The sequence below is a fragment of the Dasypus novemcinctus genome, chromosome 3 (genome assembly GCF_030445035.2).
Source record: "Dasypus novemcinctus isolate mDasNov1 chromosome 3, mDasNov1.1.hap2, whole genome shotgun sequence".
Taxonomy (NCBI): domain Eukaryota; kingdom Metazoa; phylum Chordata; class Mammalia; order Cingulata; family Dasypodidae; genus Dasypus; species Dasypus novemcinctus.
In genome coordinates this window covers 142,749,074-142,769,110 of record NC_080675.1, presented here as the reverse complement: position 1 = coordinate 142,769,110, position 20,037 = coordinate 142,749,074, and the positions used below count along the sequence as shown (strand labels likewise).

Sequence of the window (20,037 nt, the reverse complement as noted above, 5' to 3'; positions counted from 1 at the left end):
GAGACATAAGGACATTTACTATAAAGCCTGATCTTTGAATGAGAGTTGTTTACAGAACAAAACTGAATCATTAGCAAGCATACCCCACAATGTTTGGCATGATCACCAAAGAGTAGCTCTGAGAAGGAAGTCAGTTATGTGCACTCAGCATTTCTTCCCAAACTGGGCACCATCACAGGAAATTTAATTTAGCAAATATACCCGGGCCTGTAGCATCTCCAGCATGCTACAGGACTTTCCCTTCTTGCCCCATAAATGTTGTTTGAGCTACAGAGTCTATCCCATGAACAATGAACCCTCTTTCATCTGGTCCCTGAGAGGCTAGCTTTGGCCCACTGTGGCAGAGAAGCTGCCCAGAGCCTGCATAAGAAGCTGACATATCACGACCCCCTTCCCTACAGGACACCTGTACACTGTAGCTGGATTACCACTGGGGTCCTCACAGTCCACACTGGAAATATAGTTTAGAAGTTAGCTTCTCTGAATAGTCAAAATTATTTACTAAACACTAGGAAAAGATTTTCCACATATTTGCCAGCTTGAAAAACATAAAGGCTTGAAAAGAACATGAGTTAAAGGAGGGAAAAGAGGAAAAAATTCTTGTCCTAGAAGAATTTCAGGGAAATGTGCAGTTTCCTAGTCTGCCCAGGAAATTTTCATTTGGGGCTGAAATTATTGTCTGGTATTAATGATTTACTGTGACTCTAGGAAAGACACTTAACCTTTCTGGGTCTCTCTTTCTCTCTCTCAAGTAACACAATTTCCTCCTTCCTTTGGCTGGATGTAGTGATGAAGAACACAAAAGTAACTCAAAATGTGCTCTAAAAAGAAACTGACAGTTCCTTTCTCTGTGCTCCCAACTCTGCCAATGCACTCAGTAACATTTCATTATACTATTTATTTGGGTATGTCTCCTCTTCCTAGAAATATGTCAGACTCATCTCCTTATTGCCAGCACTGAGAAAGGTACATGCTATCCAGCAAGGAGACAGTCTAATGTACCAATAAGACTTTGGTTGTGTACACTGAGCAGTTCTAGGAGGTACCATTTACAGAAGGTGTGCAGGCTGTATGCAGCACTTCATGAGGGAGTCCTGAGGGTGAGTTCTGGAAGTAGACTACCTAGGTTTGAATCCTGGTCCTACTACTTATTAAATCTCGAATGCTATTTAGTTTCTCTGAGTCTCAGTTTTCTAAATTAGGAATAAAGATAGCATCTATATCATTAAATTATATAAATGTTTATAATAAATGCTATTATTAATCAAAATATACTGCTTTAAATCTCTTTGTAACCTAACAGAAAACCCACCTAAACCCTAGCCTCAGTCATTCTTCTCTTCTATGTTCACAAAGAACTAAACAGTCTCATTATTCCTTTACTACACCACTATGCAATTTTTATGATTTGATTTACATGAGTGCCTGATGAAAAAGCTAAAAAGAACAAACCGGTATTGTAAGGGGAAAAAATTACCTATTTACTATAGCCAGAATATAGTACATTAGTCCAGAAACATTTTCCAAATAATCTGGTTGATGGTGCTAAGTTTTTATATCTTAAGTCAGACCTTAAATTACCTGCAAAATACAAATTCCGACTGAGTAGGTATTTTTGCTATTGCCCTAATATTAAATAGAGAAAAGCTAGGCTAAAAATCCTAGCCAAATATGGTAATAGTACACAAGGTTCATGTACTGCAGAACTAGTAGGCTATTTGTGATGGTTTATGAGGACAATAGACAGGGAGATAATATAGTCTCAAAATCCAAGCCCTAGGCCGTAGAACTTATACTCTGAAAAGCAGTATTTCAAATGCCTTCCTCTCATATAACTTTTATCTCCATAATCCCCAGTTAGCTGTCAGTAAATAGCTTTTTAGTGAGAGAGTAACTCTCAAGACCTTACGATCAGCCACACTGACTACAGAATTTTAAAAGAACATTGACATGTGAACGGTGCAGAAAGGACATTTACAAATGGAACACTAAAGCAAACAAGTTATTTTCAAATGTACTGTATTCGATGTAACACAAATGCTTACTTTCAAAGAATCACAATTATGTGATAGGCCTCCTCAGATTATGGATTTTTTTTTTTAAAAAAAAGCTAAATTCCAAATACTTATCTGACAAATGGATAAAGCTTTTTCTCTAAATTGGTATCAGAAGAAACTGAGCTTTGAAAATCTTCATCTTGTGATTACAAGTTCCCCATTCTCCCTTTATAGGATGTACTAGATATCTGCATCATTTGCAGATACATACTTTGAAAACATCTCCCAAATGGGTTTTCTAATGCCACTAACCTTACTCTAAGAGTGCATTTAAGCCATATTACTGACTGATAATGGTGCAAGAGAAGAGGAAACACCTAGATCAATTTAAAACAGCTTATATCAAAAAGAACCTTAAAAAGTTAATAAAGGGAAGCAGATGTGGCTCAAGCAATTGGGCTCCCGTCTACCATAGAGGAGGTCCAGGGTTCGATGCCCAGGGCCTCCTGGTGAAGGCAAGCTGGCCTGAGTGAAGAGCTGGCCTGGCAAGATGATGCAACAAAAAGAGACACAGAGGAGAGATAATAAGACATGCAGCAGACCAGGGAGGTGAGGTGGCACAAGAGAATGATCACCCCTCTCCCACTCCGGAAGATCCCAGGATCAGTTCCCAAAGCCGCCTAATGAGAACACAAGCAGACACATAAGAACATACAGTGAATGGACACAGAGAGCAGACAACGGAGGGAAGGGGAGAAATAAATAAATAAATTATCTTTAAAAAGTTAATAAAGGATGTATTTTTTTCCTTGTGAAAAGGGAGGAAGTGTGACCGCTGTCTGCTTTCTGTGTCCATTTGCTGTGTGTTGTTCTGTGTCTGCTTGTCTTCTCTTTAGGCGGCACTGGGAACCAATCCTAGGACTTTCTGGAGTAGGAGACAGGCGCTTGATCTTTTGTGCCACCTCAGCTTCCTGGTCCGCTGTGTCTCTTACTGTCTCTCCTCTGTCTCTCTTTCAGTTGCTTTGCCACCTCTGCATGTAGGCCAGCACTCCTGCGTGGGCCAGCACTCCATGTGGGCCAGCTTGCCATACAGGCAAACTCACCTGTACCGGGAGGCTCCAAGAAGCAAACCCTGGACCTCCCATATGGTAGACGGGAGCCCAATTACTTGAGCCACATCTGCTTCCATCAGCTCTATTTTTAATAAATCAGAATGAAAAAATTCCCACCTAAGAGCAAAAAACGTTTCTAATGATTTTTATTGCCTTTAGCCAAATCGCACACAATCAACAGAAACTCATTTATTTTGTGCTTTGAATATCCTAAGAACAATTCAAATACACAGTGAGACATCATATTTACATATTTCAAAAGGGAAATATTCTATTATTCTATAAATTTGGTAAGAAGATGAGCTGTCATTACCGATTTTTATTTTTGAGTAAAAAACTGATCTAAAATATTTGTTGCTACTATTCCAGAATATCGTAAAGGAATTCTGCCTTTAGCAAAAAAGGAACCTGTGAAATTATAGATTATACAATTGTGTACACACACACAGAGTTAAAGAGGGAGCTGTTTTCTTCTATAATCTGAATTTTGAAAGCAGATATTAAAATGAACTACTAAAACTGTTGGAACTAAAAGAGGAAGACCAGGGGGATATGGGAAGAAAATTGCAAGCTGGCCCACTAGATTAAGCAGGACAAGAAGCAAAATATGATTTACATATTCTAATAGAGAATAGTATCTAATAATAAAATTCAAAACTAGTTCTATTAATAAAAACAAGACTTACATTGGAGCAGTATAATTATATAAATAAAAGCTTCACATAAATATTATAAATATATGTCTAAACACTTAATAGAATGCTGAAAAATAAGACTTCTTCAAGTGATTTAAATGGAAAATGAAGATTATGTGCTTTTCGAAATTTATCATAGTCTCTTAAATTGGTATTTTATAATGGAATGGAGTGGCAAGAACCATCTATGCACTGCAGGGATAAATCAGGATTTTGGGGGAAAAGAGTAGGATAAATGTGTGTGTGTGTGTGTGTGTGTGTGTGTGTGTGTGTATATTTAATCATCTTTCAACTTTCCACTTTCCTGGTCTGTGGACTCTTTCTAATCGCTAAAGAATAACAGCTTCCAAAACAACTAATTATAGATGTTCAAACAAATCTCCTTAATAAATTCAATGAGATGGCTAAAGAGATTAAGGATTTTAAGAAGACACTGGATGAGCACAAAGAAGAATTTGAAAGCATACATAGAAAAATAGCAGACCTTTTGGGATGAAAGGTGCAATCAATGAAATTAAAGAAACATTAGAATCATATAATAGCAGATTTCAGGAGGCAGAAGAAAGGATTGGTGAGCTTGAAAAAAATGGCCTCTGAGAGTGAACATACAAAAGAACAGATGAAGAAAAACAACTGGAAAAACTGAACAAGGTCTCAGGGAACTAAATGACAGCAAAAGGTATGCAAACATACGTGTCATGGGTGACCCAGAAGGGGAAGAGAAGGGAAAAGAGGCAGAAGGAATTATTTAAAGAAATAATGGTAGAAAATTTCCCAACCCTACTGAAGGATATAGATATCCATGTCCAAGAAGCACAACATACTCCCATCCGAAAAAATCCAAACAGACCAGCTTCAAGACACATACTCATCAGAATGTCAAAGGCCAAAGACAAAGAGAGAATTCTGAGTGCAGCAAGAGAAAAGCAATGCATAACATATAAAGGATATCCAATAACCAGAAACCATGGAGGCAAGAAGACAGTGGTCTGATATATTTAAGATGCGACAAGAGAAAACTTCCAGCCAAGAATCTTATGTCCAGCAAGACTGTCTTTCAAAAATGACGGTGAAATTAGAATATTCATAGATAAACAGAAACCGAGAGAATTTCTAAGAGTTCAAGAAATACTAAATGGTGTGCTAGAGCCTGAAAAGAAAAGACAGGAGAGAGGGCCTGGAAGAGAGTCTAGAAATGAAGATTATATTAATAAAAGTAAATAAAAGTGCCAAAAGAGTGGTGAAAATAAAATATGACAGATAAAACTCAAATAGTCAGGAATAAACTTAACCGATGATGTAAAGCACTTGTATTCAGAAAACTGCAACTCACTGTTAAAACAAATCAAAAAAGCACTAATCAAAAAAGCACTAAATAACTAGAGGAACATTCCATGCTCATGGATTGGAAGACTAAATATCATTAAAATGTCAATTCTACTCAAATTGATATACAGACTTAATGCAATCCTGATAAAAATTCCACCAGCATTGAAGAAGAAATAGAAAACACGATCATTATATTTATTTGGAAGGTTAAGGAGTCCTGAAGCCAGAAACATGATAAAAAGGAAAAATGAACCCTCATCTCCAGGCTTTAAATGATAATACCTACCTACAGTGGTAAAAACAGCATGGTACTGGCCTAAAACAGACACAATAGACCAGTGGAACCAAACTGATGGTTCAGAAACAAACCCTCACTGGTATGGTCAAGTGATTTTTGACTAGCCTGTCAAACACACAGCTTGGGCAGAACAAGCCATTCAACAAATGGCGCTGAAAGAATTGGACATCCATAGCTGAAAGAAGGAAAGAGGACCCATATCTCACACCTTATCCAAAAATTAACTCCAAATGGATCAAAAAACTAAAAATAAAAGCAAGAACCATAAAACTTCTAGAAGAAATTATTGGAAAATATCTTCAAGACCTGGTGGTAGGTGGTGGATTCTTAAAGGAGATAAGAGGAGGACTGAGTGGACTACTGCTGTTTAATGTAATAGACGTTTTAATTAGCTTTACTGTAAAAGTGTGGAAATGTATAGAGTGGATGGTAACACAGTGAGTGACAGCTAGTTTATAAATGGGGATCTGACTGAAAATGGTAGTCTAGGTATGTAAATGCCAACTGACAGAATGCTTGAGAATAATCTAGGAACTGGATAGCACGGTAAACCAAGAGGTGGGTGAGAATTGTGGTTGATGGTACAGATGCAAGAGTGTCCTTTGTTAGCTGGAACAAATATATGTCACTACTGCAGGGTGTTCGGAATGTGGAGAAGCATGGGAAAAATACAGCTGGAGTGATCTATGGACTGTGGTTAGTAGTAATAATATAATATTCTTGCATCTATGCGAAAGATGTACTGTGTTGATACTGAGGCAGTATGGAAAATGTGAGCCAAATGTACACTGAGGACATGATAACAATCCAATGATATTATTTTATCTGTAGCAAATGACATACCACATTATGGTATGTTGATGAAGGGGTGTTATTTGGGAATTCTGCACATGTGCATGATTGTTTCATAAGTTTATAACTTCTGCCATAAAAAATATATTTAAAAAAATAATAATAGGGTGGGTTGGGGGGGAAAACACCAAATGTAAGATAAGGACTATGATTAGTAGTAAGATTTTGACAGTGTTCTTTCATAGTTTCTAACAAACGTCTCATGACAATGCAAGGTGTTGCTGGAGGGTTGATGTATGGACCCCTGGATGATGTTATGCATGTTTGCTTTGTAAGTTCACAACTTTCACTATACACTTAATTGTTTATGTATGTTCATATATAAATGATATAAAGATAATAATAATCGGAATGGTTAGGGGAAAAATACTTTGTTTAGTAGTAATGTTTTGACAACGCTGTTTAATCATTAGTTAAAAAGGTTTAATAACAATGCAAGTTATTGGTGGTAGAGTGAGATGTTATATATGTCTGTTTGATGTTATATGTTTGTTTTGTAAGTTCACAACTATTATACACTATTGTTTGTTTATGTTTATGTATGAGTGTATATATTTCAACTAAAAAAAAAGTAACAGCTTCCCTTACAACACAGACTGTTAAAACACTAATCTGAGTAATTAGAGAATTTTTAATAATATAGTATTTTACATAATAAAAAAATCGACTATAAAGAGAAAAAGACATGGGGAAAACTAGAAAGATATACATGAAATAATAGAATTTGGTGGTTCTCATTAGCTTCATTATATTTTTTACTGTTACGTTAAAAAGTTTTATAATGAACAAGAATAAGCCCAGTAATTAAAAAAACAGAAAACAGAAAAGCTTTAGATTTAAAGGACAATGTAAAGTATAGTATTAGAAACTAATTTAAGAGCTACTTTTTCATATTGTGTCTGAGGTTTCACAAATTACAAAAGATTAATATGTAGGACTAATAACACTTAACTCTTTTATTAAGAATTCTTTGTTTTTGTGTGATCTATGTATCTTTTAAAAATAAATTTTAAAATACATATAAAAATAATTCTTTATTAGTTTAATTCTTTGGATTTTATTAAAATTACAATGGGTACACCTTAAATGGGTAGGATTTCAATTAATATTGAAATAACAGCTTTCAATATCAGGCCTGAAAACCCAGTCAAATCAGGAAACAGATGTGTCCTCTCATTCTTTCTACATACTTCTCCCACCAATTTAAATATGATTAATTTTAGAACAAAAGGTAGTCAAACATCAGAGTAATTCACTATTAATTTTTCCTGATTTTAGTATGAAAGCCATAGTCAACTATCACTCTTGATGGGAATGGTCCTAACACCAACTAGTTAAGAATAAACCTTAATAAAACTTTTTTTTTTTTGAGACTTTTTCACTACAACTTTAAACATTTGGAAAGATTTAAGTCCTTATATTTATTTCATACTGATTTTGACCTCATTTTCTGATTTCTAGGTTATTTTTATTATACGCAAAATAAATCCAGTTATTCAAGTGGAATAGTTTTTAATTAGTGGAGTCTCATAGTGCAGTCAATGCTGGCAAAATGGTTAAATTTAAGGTATAGGTCATCACGATCAGATTTTTATTCAAAAGGATACTATTTAAAAAGATGAAATTGTTATAAATACACTGAGATAATAAACATTCTTTATTTTCAGACTTTGTACTTGAGCCTGAGAAATAGTCATTAAACAGGCAATATTTAAAATCTCTTATGAAGAAAAGTTTTATGGCTTTTCTTGATTTTAAGTCATATGCCTAAATAACTCTATTTTCACAAATGTTAACAAAGGTGGGCATATTTTAAAAGTAAACAGAATTTCCCAAATATTGGCGATAACTTGAAAAAAATAAAGGAAATGTACGTTATTCTTTCTGCAAAGCAAGTATTAGTTAATACTTACCGGACACAGTAGAGAAACCCTTAGGCTGGTCGTAGCTATTTCACTGTCTGGATCTGCGGTCAATTTCTCTTTAACTGATAGTCATTGAAGAAAAAAGAAACAAACAAATAGAGTAAGTTTATTAAAGACACTTTACTAATGCAACATAAAAAAGGGGAAATTCAAATGAGGAACCATTAATAAAGGAATAAAAATAATCTGCTCAATTATTTTTCAATCAAATGAATGGAAAAATATAAACAATTATATGGCCTATAATTTCTACACTAAGGAAAGGAAGGAAAACAATTGGTTATCTATAGACTGACTACATTTCCTGTGAGTTTCCTATTTCTCACCAGTGGAACAAAAAAGAAATGCATGTGATAGCACGGAAATTTCTATAGCAAGTTGACATATTCAGCTTTTACTTTTTTATTTTAAACTATGGCTAATACTATTTTGGCTCTTCTATTTTAAAGAAAATTAATAAACAGCAACTATAAAAATAACATTTATGGGGAAACAGATGTAGCTCAGTGGTTGAGTGCCTGCTTCCCATATAAGGTCCTGGGTTCAAGCCCAGTGCTTCCTAAGGAAAAAAAAAGTATTAACATTTGCAAATTCTTGAAGCTCAGATAACAAAAAGATATTTATTGTAAAATATAGTTCTAATTTTAAATTATGAAAAGAATAAAGTTCCATTGTTTTGTCATATAACTAAGTTCTACGTTTATTTATCTATAAACTCATTGTGCTATTTTGGGAAGTCAATCCACTTCTCCGAAATTTTTTACTTACAGCAAAATAAGAATCCACACTAGATAATCTCTGTCTTGTCAATTCAAACTTCCTATAGTTCTTTTTCAAAATTTTTATTTTTAATTGTATTTTTTTGAAAATATATAGATCACAAAAAGTGTCACATTAAAAAATATAAGAGGCTCCCATATACCTCACCCCCACCCCCTCACTCCTCCCACATCAACAACCTCTTTCATCATTGTGGCACATTCACTGCATTTGGTGAATACATTTTGGAGCACTGCTGCACCACATGGATAATAGTTTACATTGTAGTTTACACTCTCCCCCAGTACATTCAGTGTGTTATGGCAGGATATATAATGTCCAGCATCTGTCCCTGCAACATCATTTAGAACAACTCTAAGTCCTGGTTCTTAAGAGAGGAGGCACTGGTTATTTTTATCTTTTACTGGCTATTCTGTTACTATCTTCAATCCAATATAATAAAGGCTATTTATACTTTCTCATTTGGAAAGCTTGAGGCATCTGTTACCTCTGAAAACCTCAATCAACAAAACATTATAAGTGAGACAGAAAACGCCTAAGTATTATATACCAATAATTTTAGAAAAAGTTACAACAATAACATCAAAGTCTATAATGAATAAGGCAGATCCGAATGGAGTGGTTTTGTGCACAGGCACTCATGGAATTTCAGAGCTGTGACATGAGATAGAAATCATAAAGCTATGGTAGAGAAAAGTACTGAGATAATGAAGAATGGTTTTAGATGTCTGTTGTGCTGATACCGTCTATGAAAATTAAGAATCCTGTCTTTATGGTGACCATACTGTCTGGATTTTTTGAGATAGTCCAAATTTGGATATTCTACTCAAATGTTTCCATAAATTTGTGATTCTTAACTAAGGCCCACATCAGAATTACCTACAGAGCTTTCTAATTTATAATTTTACCTACCACTAAACTCACTGACTCAGAATGGAGAAGAGGGATTGAATGAATGGAAATGGACACTCCAGATGTGATTCCAATGCCAGACCAAAAAAAAAAAAAAAAAATCATTAATGGCTTGGGAATTCCAAATTTTCAAAGTCCATATAGTTCATAGACTGCCTCACACCTGAAAAGGCCTAAAATCCTTGGTTTGGAAAATATAGTTATCACACTGCTGGTGCTAATACCACATATAACTTCTAAAAAGTATGCCTTTATCATTACAGACCCAATCTTAGTCAACCCTTTCCTGTTAAAAAAAAAAAAAACTTTTAAAGAATAGTATCTTATTAAAGGCAACAAATAGTTGCCATACAAAATAAATAGAATAATGTGCAAATAGAAGAATTCTAATGTGATTATTAACCATTCTGCATGCCTTCACCAATAATGCCATCAAATATTCACCAACCCACACAGTGAGGGAAAAGGAAATGAATTTGGGATCTATCAAAATTTTCACTTAAATGAAACAAAAACATTGGTTATAATTAAGCCTAATGCAAAGCAAAGTTCTCTAGATATAGAGCCAGCTTAGGTTTGAATCTCCATTCAGTCTCTTATTATAAACCTAAGTCAAGTTACTTAACTACTCTATGCCTCAGTTTCACCAGCTGGCAAACGGGAATAATAATAGTATCTCATAGGGTTGTTTAAGGATTAAATGAGTTAATATACATAAAATGCTTAAAAATAACCTGACATTTAGTAAATATTCACTAAATATTATTTATTATTACTTAAAAATAAAATGATTTCCATGTTCATTTTCTCTTCAGAGTAGGAATTTTGTGAAATTATTTTAAAATCAGTTTGTCAATTTCTTTTTTTTTTTAAAAAGATTTATTTATTTATTTAATTCCCCTCCCCTCCCCCCCGTTGTCTGTTTTCTGTGTCTTTTTGCTGCGTCTTGTTTCTTTGTCCGCTTCTGTTGTCCTCAGCAGCACGGGAAGTGTGGGCGGCGCCATTCTTCGGCAGGCTGCTCCCTCCTTCGCGCTGGGCGGCTCTCCTTATGGGTGCACTCCTTGCGCGTGGGGCTCCCCTACGCCCTGTGGGGCGCGGCACTCCTTGCGCGCATCAGCACTGCGCATGGGCCAGCTCCACATGGGTCAAGGAGGCCCGGGGCTTGAACCGCGGACCTCCCATGTGGTAGATGGACGCCCTAACCACTGGGCCAAAGTCCGTTTTCCCGTCAATTTCTATTTTTAAAAAACCTGCCAGGATCCTGATTAATATATTGAATCTGTGGATCAACTAGAAGGGAACTGACACCTTAAAAATACTGGGTTTTGGATCCATAAACATGGATTATCTCTCCATTTATTCAAGTCTTTTAGTTTTTTTCAGCTATGTTTTATAGTTTTCAGCATACAAATCCTGCACGAGATGGATTCCTAAGAATTCTGTGTATTTGAATATTACTGGAAATTGTTTTGTTTTTGAATTTCCATGTCCAATTGTTCTTTGTTAGTAGAGATACCTATTTTTTGCTAGTAGAGATATCTCACCATATATTGCACAACTTTGCTAAACTCACATATTAGTTCCAACAGCTTTTTTGGTCAATTCTCTGGGATTTTTCAATGCTGACAATAACATCGTGTACAAATAAAAACAACACTGTTTCTTCATTTCTAATCTGTGTGCCTTTTTTTCCTCTTGCCTTACTGTAACTGGCTAGGATCTCCAACAATGCTGAATAGAAGTATTGAGACCAGATATCCTTGCCTTGTACCTGATCATAAGGGTGATAAGGAAATGGTGAGGCATTGAGCCTTTTGCCATCAACTATGATATTAGTTGTATGTTTTTTCTAGATGTCCTTTATCACATTGAGGGAGTACCCTCCTCTTTCTATTTTGCTGAGAGTTTTACTATGAAAGGATGTCGAATTTTATCAAATGCTTTTTCTGCATCTCTGGAGATGATCATATGGTTTCTCCTTTACAGTCTGTTGAGAAGGTGAATTATACTGATTGATTTTCAAATGCAGAATCAATGTTGTATTCCTGGAATAATCCTGATTTGGTCATTATGTATTATCTTTTTTTTTTTTTTGTATTATCTTTTTATATATTGGACTTAGAATGGGTCAAAACAATTGTGAAAAAGGAAAACAAAGCTGGCTGACTCACACCACCTGATTTCAAGGCTTACTACCAAATTTAGATTAAGACTATGGTATTGACAGAAGGATAAACACTGCTATAAGGAAAATTAAGAATATATTTGTGACCGTGGGTTAGGAAAAGATTTCTTACTACATAAAAGGCCAAGAAATATAAAAAGAAAAAAAACTGATACAGGAGACTTCATCAAAATTAAAATACAATTAATGTAACTTATGGGTTATAATTAATAGCAATATTGTAATATTCTTGTATCAATGTCAAAGAAAGGAATATATCAATGCTAAGGGTCAATAATACTGAGGTATGAGACTTTTTCTTTTGAACTAAGGAAAGCATTCAAACATTTCCTGAGGTGATGGCTGCACAATTCTGGGATGAAAGTGAGAACCACTGAATGTACACTTTGGATGAATTGTACAAGGCATGGGACTGTGTAACACAGTGAACCATGTGAGAGATGATGGACTGAGGTATCCTGCCATGACCCACTGAATGTACTGGGGGAGTGTGAACTACAGGATAAACTATTATCCACGTGGTGCAGCAGTGCTCCAAAATATGTCCACCAAGTATGATGAGTGTGCCACAATGATGGGGGAGGTTGTTTGTGTGGGAGGAGTGGGGTGGGGAAATGGGGGGTATATGGGAACCTCTTATGTTTTTTAATGTAAAATTTTTTGATGTATATATCTTCAAATAAATACAATTTACAAAAATGATGGGGGTGGAGAGGTGGGGAGGGGTTATACGGGAACCTCATGTTTTTAATTTAACATTCCTTGTGATCTATTGACTTTAATAAAAAAAAGTGTTAAATAGAAAAAAAGTACAAATATGAGAGTATTCTCTCATGAACTATAACAAATGTACAATACTAATACGTGGTATTAATAATGGGGGGGGGGTATATGGAAATAAGATACCAAATGTAAGATATTGGCTATAGTCAGTAGTAATATTTGATGATGTTCTTTTGTAATCTGTAACTAATGTTCCACAACGATGCAAGGTGTTGGTGGAGGGGTGCTGTACAGGAATTTTGCACTTTATGCATGATTGTTTTATAAGCTCACAACTTCTCTAATAATAATATATATATATTTTAAAGCAAAAACAAAAAACAAAAAACACAACACTTCCTCTCTTCAAAGGACACTGATAAGAAACGAAGAGGCAAGTCACAGAATGGGAGGAAATATCTGTAAGACATATCTATTTTATTAAGGGCTTGTCCAGAATATATATAGAACTTTCACAACTCAGCATAACCAAAAAAAGAAGAAAGGAAAGAAGGGTAGAAAGGAGGGGAAAAAAATTAAAAACATTAAATTTAATCACAAGAAAGTATAGAAGAAAAATAACTGAAACAAAGCACTTATCCTTTGTGGCCATGGGAGTAAAAAACAAGATAATTCAATTTATCTGCCTACCATATAGGAGGTCCAGGGTTCGGTACCCAGGGCCTTCTGGCCTGTGTGGTGAGCTGGCTCAAGCATAGTGCCTCCTGCGCTCAAGGAATGCCGTGCCACACAGGGGTGCCCCCCACGCAGGGGTGCCCCACGTGCAAGGAGTGCACCCCGCAAGGAAAGCCGCCTCACGTGAAAAGTGCAGCCCACCCAGGAGTGGGGCTGCACACATGGAGAGCTGACACAGCAAGATGATGCAACAAAAGGAGACACAGATTTCTGGTGCTGCCTGACGAGAACGCAAGCAGACACAGAAGAACACATAGCGAATTGACACAGCAGACAACGGTGGGTGGGTGGGTGGGGGGAATAAATAAAATAAATCTTAAAAAAAAAATTTTTATCTGCCGTAATAAACCAGCAAGTAGTAAGTCATCTGAGAATTAACATTTTCTTTTGTTATTGTGATTTGCAGAGGAACAGTATTTTATTATGTGACCTATAATAAATTTATAGCCAGGCATGTTAAAAAATTAATTGTTTTTAATCTCTGTTGTCATGAGATATGTGAGTTTAGCTACTTGTCATATGTGGCTATATTTAAATTTAAGTAAAATTTAGAATTCATTTCCTCAGCTACACTAGCCACATTTTAAGTGCTCAACAGCCAGAAGTGGTTGTTGGTTACTATATGGGACAATGCAGATATACAGCATTTCCACTATCACAGATTGTTGTAAAGAGAGTACTGCTCTGGAGATTTAAAAAAAAAAAAACACAACTCTATTCTCCATTAATATCAGATTATTTTATATTCAGCCTCTTAGAATTTTAAGGCTGGAAACAACTGAACATAATAATTCTAATGCTTTGTTTTACAGGTAAGGAAACTGAGGTACTGGGGACCTGATTTTTACTAGGTCTTTCCATCATTTTACTTTGACAAAAATTTGAGGATCTACTATGTGCCAGGCACTATGTTAAGCAGTAGGAATTCAAAGAACACCAATATTAAATTCCTGTTCAAAGGAACTGAGTGTCTAGCAGACTTTACAGATACTGAACAAAATCATCTTTTAATGTGCTCTGATGAAAATATGTTTGGGATGCTATCTGTAAATCCACTCCTCTACTCTGAGATGCTGGGGATGCCTCCTAGAGAAAGTGTAAGATGAAGGTTGAACTGAAGTCAGGCAAAGAAGGTAGCAGGAAGATTCTGAGGTATAGAGAATATTGGTAAAACACTAAGGAAAAGACAGAAAAAGTGATTCAGTATTTTTGGAGTGTAAAATATAAGAAGAGTAAATACAGACGAGGATAAAGAATAATAGGCGGTTGAAGTGTCACATCCTGGAAAGCTTCATATAGCATGCTAAGTTGGGAGTTTTTATTTCATCAGTTTTAAAAAGCAAGGGAATGGCAAGATTAGATCTGTAAAAATCCCTTAGGTTGCTACCAGAGGAGAGAAAGGAAGAGTGGTCAAGAAAAAAGAGGGGAATATTATTTAAGAATAATTTGGGGTGTTGCTGTTTTTCTGGGGGGGATGGGGGTTGTTTGTTTTGTTTTCAAAATAAAGGCAGGATGAGGCTTTAAACCAGGGCAGTGATAACAGGAATAGAGATAGATTTGAGAAATATTTAGGCCATAAGTTTGATAAGACTTGCTGAGCTCAGATTTAAATACTTGAATTTGAGTAAGCACTGAAATATTTTAAGTGAAGGCAGGTAGCTATACAGGTCTGAAATTCAGAGGAAAGTTATATACTTGAGAATTGGTGCTAGTAGAAGAGGGAAAGGAGAGAATTTCAAGAAAAAAATGGTTGGTATAAAATACAGGAAAAGCATCCAAGATAAAAACTGAAAAGGCATACTTTAAATTTAGCAATCATAATGTGCTGGAGGTGCAGTTAATGTTGGGGATTAAGATATATTTAGGGGATTTGAATCTCTGGACTGACAATGTGATAGCCAGGTCCTGAGCCTCAACAGACTCCAGCACCTACAATCTGATTTACTGGACTTACCACACTCAGCTAAGATGGAGTTGAAGAAGGACAACCACCACACCATGGAGCCTAGAGTGATTACAACTGAAAATGGGAGGATTGCATCCAGCATCCATGTGGAATCTGAGCCTCCTCTTGACATAGAGGTGCAATGGACACAACCAATCCAATGTCCACATAGAAGAGGTGGCATTGGATTGGGAAAAGTGGACATGGTGGACGATGGGTATGGGGAAAGGCAGGAAGAGATGAGAGGTGGAGGCGTCTTAGGGACATGGAGCTGCCCTGGATGGTGCTTCAGAGATAATCACCGGACATTGTAAATCCTCACAGGGCCCACTGGATGGAATGGAGGAGAGTATGGGCCATGATGTGGACCATTGTCTATGAGGTGCAGAGGTGCCCAAAGATGTACTTACCAAATCCAATGGATGTGTCATGATGATGGGAACGAGTGTTGTTGGGGGGGGGGGGAGAGGGGGGGTGGGGGGGTGGGGTTGAATGGGACCTCACATATATATTTTTAATGTAATATTATTACAAAGTCAAAAAAATAAATAAATAAATAAATTTAGCAATCAGGCTATCACTGGTGACATCTGCAAAAGCAGTTCCAGTGGAATGATGGGGTTAAAAACAGACCACTACAGATTGTGGTGAAGGAGCAAGTGTAAAATGCTTTTTCAAGAAACTAGGATGACAGCACAACAGGAGGGACACAGAGTTGTATCTAGAGATGAGCTTATTATCCTTTTATAAAAGGAAGGGGACTTGACAGGAAAGGTTGACAGAACACCCTGTAGAGAGGGAAGAACTAAAAACACAGGGCAAAGAGCAGAAAAATGAGAGCACCTGGTCTCATAATACTGTTTACTGAGCATCTCCATCTGGATATCTCACAGACATCTCAAACACCACAAGACTACGACTGTACTCTGAATGTTCCCAGCAACCTGATCTTTTTTTAACACTGCTCTTCATTTTAGTAAACGACACTACCATTTAACTTAGTGTTTTATTAAGAAGCCTAAATTCATTCTTAATGCCTACTTTTGCTTCACTCCCTACATATAACCAATCACCATTTCTAGACTTCAATACTTTTCAAATCCATCAACTTTTCTCTATTTCCATTTTATCACTTTAGTCGTCACTTGACTGGACTACTGCAATAGCTTCCTAACTAGCCTCACTACATCAACCCTTTCCACCCACCTACCCCTTTATTGTCCAAACATAATCATGCCACCCTTCTGTTTAGAAATCCTTTAACAGGGGAGTAGATGTGGCTCAAGTGGTTGAGCACCTGCTTCCCACATGAGAGGTCCCAGCTTTAGTCCCCAGTGCCTCCTAAAAACAAGGACAAGCAACAAACAAACAAATGAAAAAAACAACTCAGGGGAGCCGATGTGACTCAGTGGTTGAGCACCAGCTTCCCACATATGAGGCCCAGGGTTCAATCCCCAGCCCTGGTACCTGAACAATAACAACAAAATCCTTTAACAGCTATTATGTATATGAACTTGCCCTGCATATATCTCTCTGGCCACTCTCCCCCTTCTCTCTCCTTGTCAACTCCACTGGGCTTCTCCCTTAGCAAATTCCCTTCCTATCTTTAGGGCTCAATATTTCTTCATCCTTATAATCTTGTCTTAAGCATCACATCATCAGAGAGGACTATGTTCCTCTGTTGTACTTCCACAGAGTTCCCTGTCTTTCTTCTTCAAGGCACATGTCACAACTGCAATTCATTAATGACTTGTGTGATTGTTCAATGCCTGTCTTTCCCACCAGACTGCAAGTTTCTGAGGGATGTGGAGACAGCATGCATCTTATTTAATGCTATATTCTCCTGCACCTGGAACATAATAGTATCTTAATATAATTTCTTGAATGAGTAGAATAAATGAATAAAAGATTAACTTTCAGGAGGAAAAGGGACATTTCTTCCTGAGACTGAAGGGAATGAAGCAAGGATGGGTACAAGTGTAGACACAATGAAAGGTAGTTACTGTGGCACAAGATTGAGAAAGAAATGGGTAGTTTAGAGAATTGACATCTGTTAGCCCCAATTTTATTACATTGGCAGTATGCTGAGAGAGGGGGGATAATGTTTGAATAGAGTATGGCCAAGGTTTGAAGTGACTGTTGAAGGGGGCAAGGGAGGAAGAGAGAGGGACCTGACCAAATAAAAGACTATCAAGTGATGTTGAAGTGACAACTCTATACAAAAAGTGGAAACTACAAGATAAAAACTAAATCAAATGAATCAGAAAATGGATTTCCAAATTAGTGAAAAGCCTAAAATACTACCTACTTTCAAGAATATATAGTACTTGGCTTGGCTAATAAAACTTCCCAGTAGAATTTATTGGTAAGACTTTTAAAATCAACTTTAAGACTAAGTATGTAGATAAAATGACTCTTCAAAAAATATCTGAAATACCTGCAAAAAAAAAATCTGAAATTCCTGCTAACACTTTCTTCTGTCAAGTTGTTTTAAACAATCTCTTAGACAATTAATTTCTTGGTAAAGTTATTTCTTTATAAATAGTATAAAGGTTAACAACCTTTCTCTTAAGTCAGAACAGATTTCTTTTTGGTGGAATCCAAATTAATGTTTCATTGGTGCCCCAGGCCAATAAGTAAGGCAAGATATAAATGCCACAAAAATCCCACTCAATCTGAAATTCCTCTCCACCTCCAGTACTATATCAGAGTTGAAATAGTTTTTGCTCCTTAATAGTGGCTAACAGTGGTTCCTTGGAAAAAATAATTACAGGTTCATTTTCCCACTCTCCCTGCAGATGGTGCTACAGTGGTAACTGGAGAGGAGTACTGAGCTTGAGCAAAAATACTTGTTTGCCTTATTATCATTACCATCATCATCATCATTATTTACTATAACAGCTTTACCTGCCCTATTTCTTGGTATTCCTTTTCCTACTCAAGCTCATATAACTCCATAATGCTTTCTGATTAGATGAGACTCTAGCACTATGTGGCAAATACAGAAGATTCTCAGTGGAATGACCAAAAATGGACTTCAGCAAGATTGTCTGTCAAGGGATGCCTATGGAGGCATTAGCCAGAAGTGTGCTTCCCTTGACTAAGGATTGTTTGCATTTTTAAAAGGGCCCTTTTAATAAAAAAAACCCTTCAATGAACTATTGAGGATATTCAGAGGTAGGGGATCTTTTACACTGGTATAGAAAATGGATTCTAGAAAAAGATAAAAGCTATATGACAAAGGGAAATGAAAAGAAAGTTTGCCTTACTATCTTAGCTGTTACAATTAGAGGGTCCCGAACTACAAATCTGATAGTGGCTTCATTGGTCAACTCACATCAAACACCCTTAAAGGGTAGCTATCTACCCCCTACTTATAAAAGGTTTGTGCCCTAAGCATCCACTCTCCACCCCCAAATCCAATCGTGAAGAATACACTTCTCACAAAGAAAGGAATGAAAAAAGGTCTTTGGAAAGGACACTGGCCTCTGGCCTTAATCCTCAAAGATTGAGGCCAGAATAGTCAATTTGCAGCCCTTACTACATCTTCAATTCAACACATCAACATGAACCATCCAGCCATTCAAACCTACGAATCCAGACCTGAGAGAGACTTTTTACAAGTCACAGGGTCCAAAACTTCTTATTACATATGAGAAATATGAAACTAAGAGGAGTAGAATGAGTTGTCCAAGGACTCCTAATTGATTAATGGCAGAACCTACTCATTATTTTTTACCACCACACTGACTCTCTTTATATTTCATTAATACAGGGTTGTAGTCATTGTATAATCCTGTACATTTTTCCCTGTATAAACTTCAATCTAAAGAAATTCTCTTGAAATATATGCCAAATTTTCTCCCCCATCTCCTAGAATTCCCTAAACAATTCTTTTATGACATTTAGTAAAATACTCTTCCACATTCACGTATTACATTTACAAAGTTAATTTTAAGACCAGTAAAGTACAGATTATAAAATATAGGTTATGACAAAGATAATAAAACTACTACTACTAGTTCTTATTTTGCCCTCACTCACAAAGCATGTTCTCAGTGTTCTCAATCTTCTATGACTGGCTCTATTAAATAGACAAACCCTAATATTTTTTGAGATATGGAAATACTACTCTAACCTTTAAAAAATATTTCAGCTGCATAAATAAAATAAGTTTATCATACGTACTTAAAGCTCTAGAATGATCCGGATTCCTTATTCCCTTTGCTCGTAACCTCTGAAGAAGAACTGTTGAGGACAACTGTTTTACAAGATATACTGCCATGGAATAGTTCTGGAAAAAAAAAAAAAAAAGATGTAGAAAACAAAACAACATATGTAAGTAAATAGTACATCTATTTTAATCCCACACTGATAGGGAAAAGAAAACTGACACTTGTTAAAACACCTACTATGTGCCAAGCACTATCTTAGGTGTTTTCATGAACAATAATTCATTTAATTTTGACCAAGTAGCAGCTTTACCTACTTTTATAGATGAAGAAAGTGAAGTGCAGAAGTAAAATAACTTGCCTAATTTAGCAACATT

The 20,037-nt window shown here is 36.1% G+C and overlaps 1 protein-coding gene across 1 annotated transcript in view; it reads right to left on the bottom strand.

Annotated features, from left to right (window-relative positions):
- Window positions 1–20,037, bottom strand: part of PIAS1 (protein inhibitor of activated STAT 1) — a 125,793-nt gene that overhangs the window by 14,248 nt on the left and 91,508 nt on the right. Inside the window, exons 7-8 of the mRNA XM_004451057.5 lie at window positions 19,677–19,782; window positions 8,197–8,270 (exon numbers count right to left, since the gene is read on the bottom strand). Coding sequence (XP_004451114.1) covers window positions 8,197–8,270; window positions 19,677–19,782 — 180 coding nt within the window. The remainder of the gene's footprint in view (window positions 1–8,196; window positions 8,271–19,676; window positions 19,783–20,037) is intronic.